General features: G+C 34.3%; 1 protein-coding gene across 1 annotated transcript in view; it reads right to left on the reverse strand.

The window, feature by feature from the left end:
* VPS13B (vacuolar protein sorting 13 homolog B (yeast)) overlaps nt 1–15,354 on the reverse strand; it is a 542,268-nt gene that overhangs the window by 356,621 nt on the left and 170,293 nt on the right. Inside the window, exons 9-11 of the mRNA XM_011966737.1 lie at nt 14,425–14,539; nt 9,628–9,694; nt 5,332–5,740 (exon numbers count right to left, since the gene is read on the reverse strand). Of these exons, the coding sequence (XP_011822127.1) occupies nt 5,332–5,740; nt 9,628–9,694; nt 14,425–14,539 (591 nt within the window). The remainder of the gene's footprint in view (nt 1–5,331; nt 5,741–9,627; nt 9,695–14,424; nt 14,540–15,354) is intronic.

The raw sequence follows: 15,354 nt of genomic DNA on the forward strand, positions 1-15,354 counted from the left end.
TAAAGTTTCTGCTGAAAAGAATGCTGTAGCAAGATTTAGTTATTCTTTCACACTCATCAAAACAACTTACATATACTTTTTTTTTTTTTTTTTTTGAGACACGGTCTCCTCCTGTCACCCAGGCTGGAGTTTGGTGGTGTGATCACAACTCACTGAAACCTTGACCTCCTGGACTCAATTTCTTCTTCCACCTCAGCCTCCTGAGTAGCTGGGACTACAGGCACAGGCCACTATGCCCAGCTAATTTTTATATTTTTTGTAGGATAGAGTTTCGCCATGTAGCCCAGGCTAGTCTCAAACTCCTGGGCTCAAGCTATATGCCTGCTTTGGCCTTCCAAAGTGCTGGTATTACAGGCATGAGCCACCATGCCTGGCCTACATTTTTAATTTAATTAATCTGATAATCATCTTATTCAAACTTTCTTGTAAAGGTTTTCTAGAATAAAATGAATAGTATACTCTTGACTCCAACTTACTAGAGTCATTGATGATATTTATTTCTAATGAAATTCCTCATTCAATCATGATTTCCACAGTCCGCATTACAGCTTTTAACATGTATTAAATGGACACATCCAATCTCCCATATAAAACATAATGTAAGAATTATCTATACTTTAAAATGGTGAAATTATTATATGAATTTTACCACAATGAGAATTTTTTCTCTGACCTTTTCATGGGTAAATTACGATTATTTAAATTAAGAGTAGCAAAGAAGAAAGATAAAGTATTAAAAAAACTAATATAATGTGTCAAAATCTGAAACTTTGGCATGCATTTTGTATTTGTATTCTTAGCTTAGGCACACAGTCTGGCTATTTATAACACCTCAGATACATAGAGATGCAGGTACAATTATAAATAAAGATACAGATATATGCACAGATATAGAGACGCAAAGGCAGAACACAAAAAAGTAAAGATATGAGCAATGCATATGCCAGACAAAAGGATTAATACACAAAAAAGTATTAATAAGGAAAAGATATGCAACTCCTTAAAAAACACTGTACTTTTCACTAATGAGACCTACAAAAGGCTAAAAATAACCTCTGCTAGGGTAAGAGTAAGAAATAGCAGCCATTTAGGAAGGTAATTTGACATCTCTTACTATTTTAAAGGTATGGAATCCTTTGATCTAGCAATCCTTTTGCTGGTAATTTATTCTACAGATACATACATCCAGGCCACACAAAAAAATACCACTAAAAAGTTGTTTGTTGCTAAAAATATGCATATCTGAAAAGGATTACACTTAACCTGAAAGTCCACAGAAAGACAAAAGAAATTATGTTTTCCAAAGACAACTATAACAACCTTCCCCCATCTCATATACTCTTATTCAAAGTGACCTTAGGAAGTACCTAGGCACATGAATTCTGAAATTATATGTTAAAACCCCACCATAGCCACCACCAAAAAAAGAAAAAGCAGCAGCAGCAGCAGAAGAAGAAGTGGAAGCGGAAGCAGCAGCAGTAGCAGCTTTAAAAATAAGATGGCAGAAGTCTGGAAACAGTTCTGCAATTAAAATTAGTTGAAGGATTTTCCCAGTTGAAGCAACTCAATAGGAAACAACAAAACTGTGTGATATGTAGTATTAATGTTTATAACACAATAAGCCCAAAACAAAAACATATAAACAAACAAAAAAAGCCCCACAGAAAATAAAGTTGTTCTTTTTTTCCCTCACCTTTCTTAAATAGAATGAATTGTAATCTTTTTGTCACAAATATATCAGTGAAACAGAACCTGTTTCATTAAACCTTTGGTAAGTGTAACAGAAAATAAAGCTAGAGTTAAACAATGAACTTCAGACTTCTGCCTCACCACAGAGCTGCTCAGGTGCTCAGCACACAGCTGCTGCTATGCTAAGCATGAGCTCCGTTTGCTCTTCTTGTTGACTAAACTATGCCTGCATATTGGCATTGTTCGGAAAATACCACAAATTGTACTCTAATCCACAAGGGCTTTCAAGAAGTTTGGTGGTTCCTCAAAAAACAGAATTCCAAACAGAATTACCATGGGACCTAAAAATTCCACTCTTAGGTGTACACCCCAAAAGAAGTGAAAACAGGGCCTCCAACAGAAACTTCCATGCCAGTGTTCATAGCAGTATTACTCACATTAACCAAAAAAAGGGTGGAAATGACCCAACTGCCCAATAGATTAATTAATAAACAAAATGTGGTATATCCATACAAAACAATATTATTCAGTTATAGCAAGGAATGAAGTTCTGATATGTGCAGCAACTTGGATGAGCCTTGAAAACATTATGCTAAGTAAAGTGAGCCAGACACAAAAGGATAAACATTGTATAATTCCACTTACATGAAATTTCTAGAGTAGGAAAATTTATAGAGACAGAAAATAGATTAGAGGTTACCAGAGGATGAGGGTAGCTATTACTTAATGGATACAGAGCTTTTGTTTGGGGTGACAAATACATTTGGAAATAGTGGTGATGGTTTCACAACATTGTGAGTGTAATTATTGTCACTGAATTATATACTTAAAATGATTAAAGTAGAAAATTTGTTATATATATTTTACCACAATAAAAAAGAGAGAAAAAAAAAAGGTTTCCAAATTAACAATGAAAACTATTTACATTTATAGGCAAATTTTGCCTTAGGAGGAAATATTTATCACTATAAATAAGACCCCTCTAGTGAAGACCACCTAAAGGCTATGACGAACACTGACATGGATGGTGAAAATAAGTCAGTCATGGAGGTTTCTCTCACGGATATTGCCACAAAAATTTGAGTCAAAGGAGCTCTGCAATGAAGATCTAATTGCAATGAAAGAGCAATTTACTGTAAAAATATTTCCTCACTAACAAATACCAAAGACTTTCAGATGCTTTCAGGACATGAGATAGATAAGATATTGTAAGACAAATGAGAAAATTTTGAATATAGATCAAATGCCCACAATGAGGAGCAGCTATGTCTGATTCAGAAAGATTTACCAGTATATACATTATTAAATACCCATTTTAAAAGTCTCAGCCCGGCTGGTCAAAGATGCAGAAAAACAGCACACTGATATTGTATCATATTCTTGGTCAAGTTTTAAAACGTAATAAGTAGGCACTGAATCATACACATTTGGTTTGTTTTTAAAAATTTAAACTTGTTACTGAAATTGATATTTTATGGTGTAAAATGGGTTTTCAAGAAGGAAACCCTAAATTAAAACAGTGTAGGGAATAATATGGGATAAATGACTAAATGTAGTGTCCATTATACAATTATTATTCAGATACCATTACATCATAAAATTTGAGAATCATTTATAAATCATGAACATTTCTTTATTACTAAAAAAGTCTACCAATCAGGTAAGTTGCTTTACTTCCTTTTCTGTCTCTATGGCCTCTCACTATTTCCTCAGCTTTTTTCACAGAGATTCTCCCTGTATTTTTGTATACTTCATATCAACCTCTCACCTCTAACACATTATTTCTTATGTTTCAATGAAATTTTGGCCTTCCCTAATATTTACATTAAACTGAAAATAATTTTAAAATTAAGGAATGGGGAACATAAAACAAACACTTCAAGAAATATTCAGAAAATCATAAAAGCCTACTAACATATTTTAAATGAAATACAGGAACTCACAAGTTAGAAAAATGAATATTTTATACCAATCAGAGAGGTATTTGTGGAAAACAATATCCTTGTATAAAAACTATACTTAGAATTTTTTATATTATATAGTATAAAACTTTCTTATTTTTATCTAGAGATAAAACTTCTGTAATTTTATTTTAATAAAATAGATACTGTAACATTATGGTTTTTGTTTTTTTTTTTTTCCCTCGAGATGGAGTCTTGCTCTGTCACCCAGGCTAGAGTGCAGTGGCAGTATCTCGGCTCACTGCAACCTCTACCTCCTGGGTTCAAGCAATTATCCCACCTCAGCCTCCCAAGTAGCTGGGATTACAGGTGCGTGCCACCACGCCTGGCTAATTATTTTGTATTTTTAGTAGAGACGGGGTTTCACCATGTTGGCCAGGCTGGTCTCGAACTCCTGACCTCGTGATCTGCCCGCCTCGGCCTTCCAAAATGTTGTGATTACAGGCATGAGCCACTGCACCCGGCCCATGGTCTTTATTAAATGTAATGAACTACCCCAAATTCTTCTCCCAAATCACTGATAAATTTGGTGTAATAAAGACAATCTACTGTTTTCATGGTGTTTTCCTCCCATTCTCAGTTGTAATGCCAAAAACAGTTTGATAATCTCCCCGATCTTTTGTGTCTGTGTCTCTTCCAAGGTTGAGAACAAATGTTATTATAACTGAAACTATGATCCTCAGGGAATTACCTGTGTAAAAATGTAGATTTCTGTTTTCTAACCTATGTAACCTTAATGTAAATTACACTATCTAAAATTTCATTAGGTGCTCCTACATAACAAGGAAAAAGCATAAACGTCATTACCTTTGCAATGAAATATACAGCTTCTTACTTTTCTGCTTAGCGAGTTGTTTATCACTTGTAATTGGTCGATAAAGACTAACTCTTATTCATAACCATCCATGTGTTTCTACAAACTATCTGAACAGATGAAAACAATTGTATACTACTGTCAGAATATAGGATATTCAGAGAATAGTAATTTCACATCTCAAAGTAATCAATTTGAAGATCGCTTCTAAGAAAAATTAGACATAAAAAGTAGAAACTGGCTTGTATTAAGAATCTGTGAGTATAATACATTGAATTTAGTTCTAGACACCTTGGTAATTAAGGACTATAAGGTTCTACAAATATTTTATTACAAAAATGATATGCCAAGTAGCTGGGGCTACAGGTGTGCACCACCATATTGGGCTAGTATCTTATTTTTGTACATATGGGGTCTCACTATGTTGCCCAGGCTGGTCGGAAACTCCTGGGCTCCAGTGATCCTCCTACCTTGGCTTCTCAAAGTGTTAGGATTACAGGCATGAGCCACTGTGCCTGACCTTGTTTTTAAACAAAATTTTAGTTCTATTAGATAAATAGAACCCAATATTTGAGTTCAGTAAAACAAATGACACAAAGTATATATATGCTTTACTGGCAAAAGCCTTGAAGAAAAAAAATCCTCATATTTCTTATCCTACTAACAAAGTCAGATACTTACATAGTATTCTGATGTATTTCCTAATGATTTATAGAATATCTATATTTCTTCTCTATAAAATATACCAAACCGCAAAGCACAACCAACTGCTCATATTTTTTAAAAGAAACAAAAAACCCCAGAAAACTAAGGTCTCTAGAAGAAAATTATTTAAAATCAGACCAAAAAAAAATCAGAAGACAATACCTTCAACAGTTGGCTGCATTTCTTCTGTTTTTGGAATAAAAATTCTGATTACACTTGTGTTGATATAAATCAAAGGTAAATTGCGGGATGTCAGTGTATGGGTCCTCATGGGCTGACCAGGAGATTTTGTTTTCTCTTTTTGGGTCTTTGGTAGTTTTGCTTGAAATATACTTGCAATAGCATTAAGTAAAGGAAAATAAAGAACAATATCAAAAGCTTGTGCTGAAAGAAGAATTTCATGAAGAAAATGAGGAGAACCATCCATTAAGCCTTCAGATAACTTATGAAAACTTCTTCGCTCATTTCTTGATGTTAACTTGTGACGGACATTTTTTGTTACAGCTTTTGTGTATGTCAGAGAGAGGAATCCATGCTGCTGATGAGTGCCATCTAGAAGTTTTGTAGTTGTCTGTTCCAGAAAAAGGAAATCAAAATACACAGTTCATTAAAAACATTTTTTAAATTGGAAAGAAGAAAATGATCTCAGTGAGTATTTTTACCTGTTGGTCTTACCCTACACTTCTTAATAAACACATGACTGATCAATTCTGCAGATGGGGACAAAAAACTTCTAAGATGGTTTGAATGACTGAACTAAAGGTTGGAATCCTGAGTTCCAGTTCTAGATCTTGAGGAAGGTAATTAATCTTTTTGTGGCTATTTCTGTGACTTCTGCATTTTCTGTAACATTAAGAATTTGGGGCTGGGGTGTAGTAGCTCATGTCTGTAATCCCAACACTTTGGGAGGCTAAGGTGGGCAGATAACTTGAGGCCAGGAGTTCGAGACCAGCCTGGCCAACATGGCGAAATCCCGTCTCTACTAAAAATACAAAAAATTAGCCAGATGTGGTGGTGTGGTAGTACATGCCTGTAATCCCAGTTGCTCGGGAGGCTGAGGCACAAGAATCGCTTCAACCCGGGAGGCAGAGGCTGCAGTGAGCCGAGATTGAGCCACTGCACTCTAGCCTGGGCAACAAAGTGACACTCTGTCTCAAACAAAAAAACTAGGTTGGAAAAGACTATCTTGATTTTATCTTTTCATTTCATGAAAATTTTTCATTATGAGTACTAAGAGGCTGTAATAAAAAGTATCACAGGTCACAGAAAGGTTATTTACTCAGGTGAAATTGAAATAACCACATTATATATTTTTATTTGAGACCAAATCTAAACAGGCCAGATGATTACCTTCACTAGATAGGATATAACAGTTGTGGAAATGGAGTTTTTCCTTCAATAATTTGGCTCATTTATACAAAGACAGAGCCTATAAAAGAAGCCTCATTGATACCATGCTTTGATAACTGAACTAAACAGTTACTGCATATTTAAACAGTAATGTGACGCAACAATATAACATTTGTCTTTCAGAACTTGCCTATTATCAATAGCTAACATATTGTTTATAAAATCTAATTATCACTATCCTGTAACTCATAATCTTTGCATATACTACTATATTAGTACACATGTAACATTTAACTGAGAGTAAAATAATTATCATAACTTCAATATTTTTGCTAAACTATCTCAATTAGCTCTCCTATTCAAATTGCATACTATAAACAAGTTATAGTAAAACAGTATGCTTTTAAAGAAGTAAAACATATACTTTCGTATTCCTCAACATACAAAAGAATATCACTTGAAAAAAATCTTCCTCAACCAATTAACAGACATGAAATATTGTTTTGGAAATTACTCAGCACAGAATTAGAGGAGAACTGTTATATTCCACATTCCCTGCCCCTCTTTCCAACACCTGAAAAAGTTAGTAGGGTCCAAAGAGGGGATTTTTAAGAGGAGAAGTGAACTGGAACAAAGCAAAAAGAAGAAAATATATTCACATAAACAGAAAAAAAAAGAGAAATAGGAAAGCTGTAATGAGTCTGAGCCTATATTATCCCATCACTCCTAAATTTCTTTTGCTTCCATTTTCTTCCTCTTATTTTGTTGCCTATCACCCACTGACGTGGTGAGAGGAAAAAATATGCAATTCAGTTACCACTGTTGATTTTGCTTTTAATTTAGACTTTATAATGAAGGAAGATAAGAAAATAAATTATCTTCGTATTTTTTTTAATTGACCATTAAAAAAAACCCCGGAAAGTAAGCATTAAATAGTTGTGCAATATAATCATCTTTCCCCATAACAGCCTGCTCTCAAAGCATTTTTCACTGTTCCCAACATTTTCACTAATTCTCCTCTGACTCCCCTTCTTTTTTATTTCTGCACTCAAAACAAAAAGATGCATAGTAAAGCAGGAAAAGTGCTACCAGTTTTATTACCATGTTGCTGGACAATGAGCAATAATGGATGGAGACGAATTGTTAAGGTATATCCCCAGTGGAAGAGGCCACAGTGATCACAGTGATGTTGTTTGTTCTAAGTGTCTAAACTGCGGAGAGGGTTAGTACTGACCACTAATCTAAAAAATCTAATTCATAATAAATCTTTATTAATAGCAACATTTGAATCCTGGAAAGAGTATAAAAGGTATTTCAATGTATAAATGTTTTAATTGGGAAAAATATTTTAAACACGTGGAATGTAAGCATATTTGAAAGGTAAGCTACATGAAGAAAGGGTGCTGTTTTTTTTTAACTGCTGCATTCCTAACTCCCTTACAATGAGGGAAAAAATGAACATTAGTTGAGGTAATATAAGTATCACTTTTCATACAGTAATAATACTTTATACTATTCAAATGTCAAAAAACACTAAGAAACTTTTTAAATGGCATTTAATTTATACATTTAGAAAGAATTTCTGAAGAACATTAATGATAAATTTAGGGTTTCTTTATGAATATTTGTTAAAATTATTAAGAATGTTTTTCATAGACTCTAATGAACATTCAAAGAGAGGAAAATAAATCTAAACACTTCCTCTAACACAAAAGCCACATTTTTTTCCCTGCACTAATGATTAGAGACTATTGCTAGTAAAAGCTCAAAATAAAATCAGAACATATCACTTGCTATGCAAATATACTATTAAACATTAAATTTAAGAACAAAGTTAACTTTAAGAATATCAGTTAAAAGAATTAGCTTAAGAACATATCTAGATATGTTGTACCATTAGAAAAGGCAAGGTTCTAAACTTCTAAAAGTCACTGATATAGCCTTGTGTTCATCTAACTAGTCAATGACAGAAATGCAATCTTGTTCAGATTCAAGAAAGTCCCACACAAGTTACTTTGAATTAGTTGTAAGAAAACAATGGCATAATAATAGAAAAAAAATTTAAAAAGCAATCTTATTAAGAATCATTAGAGGAATGACAAAAGCAGTATTGGTCAACTCTTGATCATTCAATACATGCACAATTTTAAAAAATATATTGAATGTACTACTTTGATTTCCGTATATTGATGATAAAATTAGTCTGTACTCATGCAAGTGACCCAGAAACAGGTTATAGTGGAAAAGCAGTTCTATGATTTTAAATTACATTATACTTCATTTATAAAGTTTATGATATAGAGGAAAACACAAATCAAGAGTTGACTCTATGAATCATTCCATTCCTTCTCTGGGTTCCTGTTAATGGGAGTCGTGTAGCATAATTTAAAAGTAATTTCTTACAGAAGGAAAGAAGCCAGAGCAATTACTGAAAGGGTCCTGCTTGCTGATGGGTCGAACCAACAAGGTGCGTCTGTTCAGCTTGTCAGTACAGGAAAGGAAGACACCTCCACATTGCCCCAAAGACCAACACTCTTCCCCAAGGCTTGAGGTGATGGACAGGAGCAAAGAAGGTGAAAAGACAAAAAGCAATAAAAGCCATAAGCAAAAAAAAAATCTGGATAGTTTTAAATTCTCCTCAAGTTTGCATAAATTTCGATTTGAGCAACTGCTAGGTATGGCCTCTGCCTGGACCATCTTCTGCAAAAGCAATGTTAATGAAAGTAAACAAAAAATAATTGCTTTTAGTATAAAATTACAACTTCTAGTTTATGGTAAAGAACAATCCAGCATGAACTCACATAAGAATTGGGAAACAATTCCAAAAAGTCAACATAATAGTACACTAAAGATAAAGTATATTAACAAAAGCAAGCCTACCTTTGCCTTTTTGATAAATTAATTTTTATAACAGGAAGATGGTTACAAAACAAGAGCAGCTTCAAAGAATAAATAGCTTTAAATTTACATGTAATTTTGAAGAAACAGGTTAAGAAGAAGTTATTCTGAACTCAAATTCTTGTAACCATTACTCCTATTTTATTAAATAACAAAGATAAACAGTTTAAAGTATATTTTCAAAAATCATAATAACTAAATGGGTCTCACCACAGATTTTTCTTTGCATTGTAGAAATACTCCTTCAAAATGTCCTGACTGCCAACCTTCCCCTGGCCTGGAAAACATAAGTTCACCTTATCTGTTCTCTTCAATTTTTCTGAGTTAAGAAATTGAACATATATAACTATTTCAAATACATCTAAAGTTCACAACACTGCATTGAACTAAAACATAAATCTGACAATGCAATCAATAGAACAATTTACATTAGCACCACACTCTGATAGTTCTGCATAAGAACATTTGTCTTCATGGTAAATTATATATTTATTTGGCTGATTATTTACTTCCATCTCCTCCACAAGAGTAACATCTATGTTTATTTTTCTTTTTTAAAGATGGGGCCTTGCTCTGTTGCCCAGGCTGGAGTGCAATGGCACAATCATAGCTCACTGTAACCTTGAACTCCTGGGCTCAAGCAATCCACCCACCTTAGCCTCCCCAGCAGCTGGAACTACAGGCATACACCACCATGCCCAGCTACTCTTTGTGTGTATATGGTGATGGAGTCTCGCCATCTTGTCCCAGCTGGTCTCAAACTCCTGGGCTCAAGCAATCCCCCTGCCTTGGCCTCCCAAAGTGCTGGGATCACAGGTGTGAGCCACCATGCCAGGCTATTTTTCTTAAACACTACATCCCCAGTACTCATTTAGCATAGCACTTGGTGCATACCACACACACAACAAACATATATTTTTAATAAATTAATAAATTATCTGAATATTTATAATTTATAAAAATTTAGCAGTAAAGTCAGGGATAAAGTACAACATAATACATAATATTCATGACATTAAAAATTATTTCAGCTATAATATTGTACTATCACTTGCAAAGATCATTTTTATACAGATACATACCATTTCAAAGGAACTAAAGAGTTGAACATTCTATGATCAAAAGCCAATTAATAATTCACTGTTTAATATGACAAAAATAATTATCATATGATTGGTAAGTTAATACTATTAGAAGAAGTCCTAACACATATCCAGCAAAATATTTTTATCCCATAATTGTGACAGATTTGATAATTATTGACAGACAATATGATATATGCAATAATGGATAAAAATTCAAACACTTTTAATGTAGAACTAGGAACTTGGAAAATTAAAAATAATTTTTTAGAGTACATAATACATCAATATATGTACAGAAACATAAAGGTGCTTCTGGTGGCACACAATAAAAAATTGTTAAATATAAGGCTGTTTCTAAGCCAAAAACTACAAAATTGAAAATATGATGCTATTTAAAATATTTTTGAAAAACATTTGTTTTTCAAAACAATTTTTATGGCATGTGAATTTTAGCTCAATTACAAAAAGAAGCATCACTGTACTACTATAAAGCCAAAAAAAAAAAGCATTTGTATTTTTGTTTCAGAAAAATTTATGATAAAACCTGTACAGAGCTTTGTGAAAACATCTGAAAACATTTTTACTAATGTTACTATTACAAGCCATGCATATTTGCATGTAATTATACTTTTGATAGAAATTTATTATGCCAGAAACAATGGTTCTAGGAACATCCACCATATACATAATAATCATCTGTGAGATGAGAGTCATCAAAGTGCTTAGGAAATGAGCTATTGCTCCATCTCAGTGCATGATTATACTGGTATAGAGAATGAATGGGAATTATACAGCAAAAATCAAAGCCATCAACTATGTTGCAGGCATCTAAGCAAATATAAAATACAGAAAATAAATTATGTAAGATTATTAGTAAAAGTAGCTTATTTCATTTAATATGGCAATGTATATATTTATGAACAGATTTGTCATCTTATAAAACAAAATTTTATTATACTCCATACATGGACAAATACGAAATAAAATTAACCAATATATCTGTTAAGAACCCTCTTTGAGAATAAGTACAGGCATACCTCGGTTTTATGGGCTTTGCTTTATTGCATAGTGCAGATATTACATTTTACCCAAATTGAAGGTCTACGGCAGCCTTACATTGAGTAAGTCCATCAGCACCATTTTTTCCAACAATATATGCTGACTTTCAGTCTCTGCGTCACATATTGGTAATTCTTACAATATTTCAAACTTTTTCATTATTATTATACAGATATATGGTGACCTGTGATCAGTGATTTTTGACGTTATCATCATAATCATTTCAGGACATCATGAACAGTGCCCAAATAAGACGCAAACTTAATTGATCAATGCTGTGTGTTTTCTGATTGCTCCACCGACCCTACTATTTCCCATCTTTCTCCCTCACCTCAGGTCTGCCTTTTCCTTGAAACATAACAATATTGAAATGAAGCCAATCAATAACCCTACAATGGCCTCTTAAGTGTTCCAGTGAAAGAAGAGTTGCAAATCTCTCACTTTAAATAAAAATCTAAAAATGATTAAGCTTACTGAGGAAGGCATATCAAAAGCCGAGATAAGCAGAAAACAAAGCTTCTTGTGCCAAGTTGTGAATGCAAAGGAAGATTCTTGAAGAAAATTAAAAGTGCTACTCCAGAGAACTCGCAAATGATAAGAAAGTGAAACAATCTTATTGCTGATAGGCAGAAAGTCTGAGTGGTCTGAGTAGAGGATCAAACCAGCCACACCATTCTGTTAAATCCAGAGCAAGACCCTAACTCTCTTCAATTCTAGAAATTGAGAGAGGTAAGGAAGCTGCAGAAGTTAAGTTTGAAGCTAGCAGAAGTTAGTTCATGAGGCTTAAGGAAAAAAATCATCTCTATAATATTAATGTGCAACATGAAGCAACAAATGCTGATGGATAAGTGGCAGCAAGTTATACAAAAGATGTAGCTCAGTTCACTGATGAAGGTGGCTACACTAACAGATTTTCAATGTAGACAAAACAGTCTTCTCTTGGAAGAAGATGCCATCTAAGACTGATAGACAGAGGAGAAGTCAATGCTTGGGTTTAAAGCTTCAAAGGACAGGCTGACTCTCTTGTTAGAGGTGAATGCAGCCGGTGAAGTTGAAGATAACGATCATTTACCATTCTGAAAATCCTAGGGCCCTTAAGAATTATGTTAAATCTACTCTTCTCCTGTGCTCTACACATGGGAATAACTAAGCTTGGATGATAGCACATCTGTTTACAGCATGGTCTCCTGAATATTTTAAGCCCTTTGTTGAGAATGGCTGCTTGTTTAGAAAACAAAATCCTTTGAAAATATTACTGTTCATTGACAATACACCTGGTTACCAAAAAGTTCTAATGGAGATACACAAGGAGATGAATGTTGTCTTCATGCCTGCTAACATCCATTCTTCAGCTCATGGATCAAGTAGTAATTCTGACTTACAAGTCTTATTACTTAAGAAATACATTCTGTAAGGCCACAGTGTGTTAGTCCATTTTGCATTGCTATAAAGGAGTTCCTGAGGCTGGGTAATTTATAAAGGAAAGAGGTTTATTTGGCTTATGGTTTTGCAGGCTGTACAAGCATGGCACTATCATCTAGTGGCTTCTGGTGAGGCCTCAGGAAGCTTTTACTCATGGAAGAAGGCAAAGCAGAACAGGTGTGTCACATGGTAAGAGAGTGAGCAAGAGAAAGCGGGGAGGTGTATGCTCTTTTTAAACAACCAGCTCTTGCATGAACTAAGAAATCGAGAGCTTCACTTGTTACCGTGGGGAGGCACCAAGTCATACATGAGAGATCCTCCCCTATGACCCAAATATCTCCCACCAGACCCAAGCTCTGACACTGGGGATCACATTTCTACATGAGATTTGGAAGGGACATATATCCAAACTGTATCAGATAGTGCTGCTTCTGAAGGTTCTAGGCAAACTAAATTGAAACACCTTCTGTAATAGATTCGCCACTGTCGACAACATTAAGAACATTCGTGATTCATGGGAGGAGGTAAAAATATCAACATTAACAGACGTTTGTAAGAAGTTGATTCCAGCCCTCATTGGTGACTTTGAGGGTTTCAAGACCTCACTGGAGGAAGTAATGGTAGATGTGGTGAAAACAATGTGAGAACTAGAAATAGGAGTGGAGTCTAAAGATGGGGCTGAATTGCTACCATATCATGATGAAACTTGAATGGATGAGGAGTAGCTTCTTATGAATAAGCAAAGAAAGTGGTTTCTGGAGATGGAAACTACTCCTGGGGAAGATGTTGGGAACATTGTTGAAATGACAACAAACGATTCAGAATATTCCATAATCTCATTTTTTACAGCAGCAGCAAAGTTTGAGAGGACTGACTCTAATTTTGAAAGAAATTCTGTTGTGGGTAAAATGCCACTAAACAGCATTGCATGCTACAGAGAAATCCTTCATAAAGAAAGATTCAATCCATGTGGCAAACTACATTATTGACTTATTTTAAGAAATTGCCACAGCTACCCTAACCTTCAGCAACCACCACCCGATCAGTCAGCAGCCATCAACATCAAGACAAGACCCTCCATTAGCAACAAGATGATGACTCATTGAGTGCTCAGATGATCATTAGCACATTTTAGCAATAAAGTATTTTTAAATTAAGGTATGTACATTTTTAAATACATAATGCTATTATACACTTCACAGACTACAGTGTAGTGTACACACACCTTTATATACACTGAGAAACCAAACAATTTGTGTCACTTGCTTTATTGAAATATTCACTTTATTGGAGTAGCCTGGAACCAAACTCCCAAAATGTCCAAGGTATGCCTGTATAATATTTATTTTAATAGCTAGCCAAATTAAAATAGAAAAACTCTTATAGCAACTTTGTTCAAAGAAAAATACAGATTTTCTTATATTCATTATTCATTATTTACCTGCTTCTATAGTGATCAATATTGAAACTCTCTATTTTACATTTCACTTTGGTATATACATCCTGGACATCTATGGAAGCACTGAGATCTTCTAGTTCACAGACCATACAAACCTCTGCAATAAGAAACAAACAGTAATATCAATACAGTCTTCACAATTAATATTAAAACTTTCCATTTTACATTTCACGTTGACATATGCATGCTGGATATGTACAGAGGCACTGAGATCACAAAAGCTTCTAGAATAATAAGCAAATCAGCACAGGTCTTTTGATTAAGACAAGACATTTATTTCAAGAAAGGGGAAAGCCCAGTTAATGTCGGGAGTGTTATATTTGATACCAGTCAAGGATTTTCCCAATAATTTTAGTGACAATAGTATAATGTATCAATATGACCACTGAGGAAAATTCCTTATGGTCTTTTAGATGAATTTTAATACAAACAGGACAAAATTTATGTATTACAAAGTCAAGGAAAATATATACACATAAACCTTTAATGTTAATAAGATTCAACATTTCAGCACTGCAACTAGAAACTCCTTGAATTAGGTTTAATAATACTTATTTAATTATAAATGACAATAAATTACGTTTAATATGTCTTCCAAAATAGCGTTTAATATTTGCACTTTTCAGTACAGAAGAAAAGCAATCCAGGTTGGGCACGGTGGCTCACGCCTGTAATCCCAGCATTTTGGGAGGTCGAGGTGGGCGGATCACCTGAGTTCAGGAGTTCAAGACCAGACTGACAAACATGGAGAAACCTCTGTCTCTACTGAAAATACAAAATTAGCTTGGCGTGGTGGCGCATGCCTGTAATCTCAGCTACTCGGGAGGTTGAGGCAGGAGAATCGCTTGAACCCGGGAGGCAGAGGTTGCAGTGAGCCAAGGTCATGCCACTGAACTTCAGCCTGGGCAACAA

The sequence above is a fragment of the Mandrillus leucophaeus genome, unplaced genomic scaffold (assembly GCF_000951045.1).
Source record: "Mandrillus leucophaeus isolate KB7577 unplaced genomic scaffold, Mleu.le_1.0 Scaffold770, whole genome shotgun sequence".
Taxonomy (NCBI): domain Eukaryota; kingdom Metazoa; phylum Chordata; class Mammalia; order Primates; family Cercopithecidae; genus Mandrillus; species Mandrillus leucophaeus.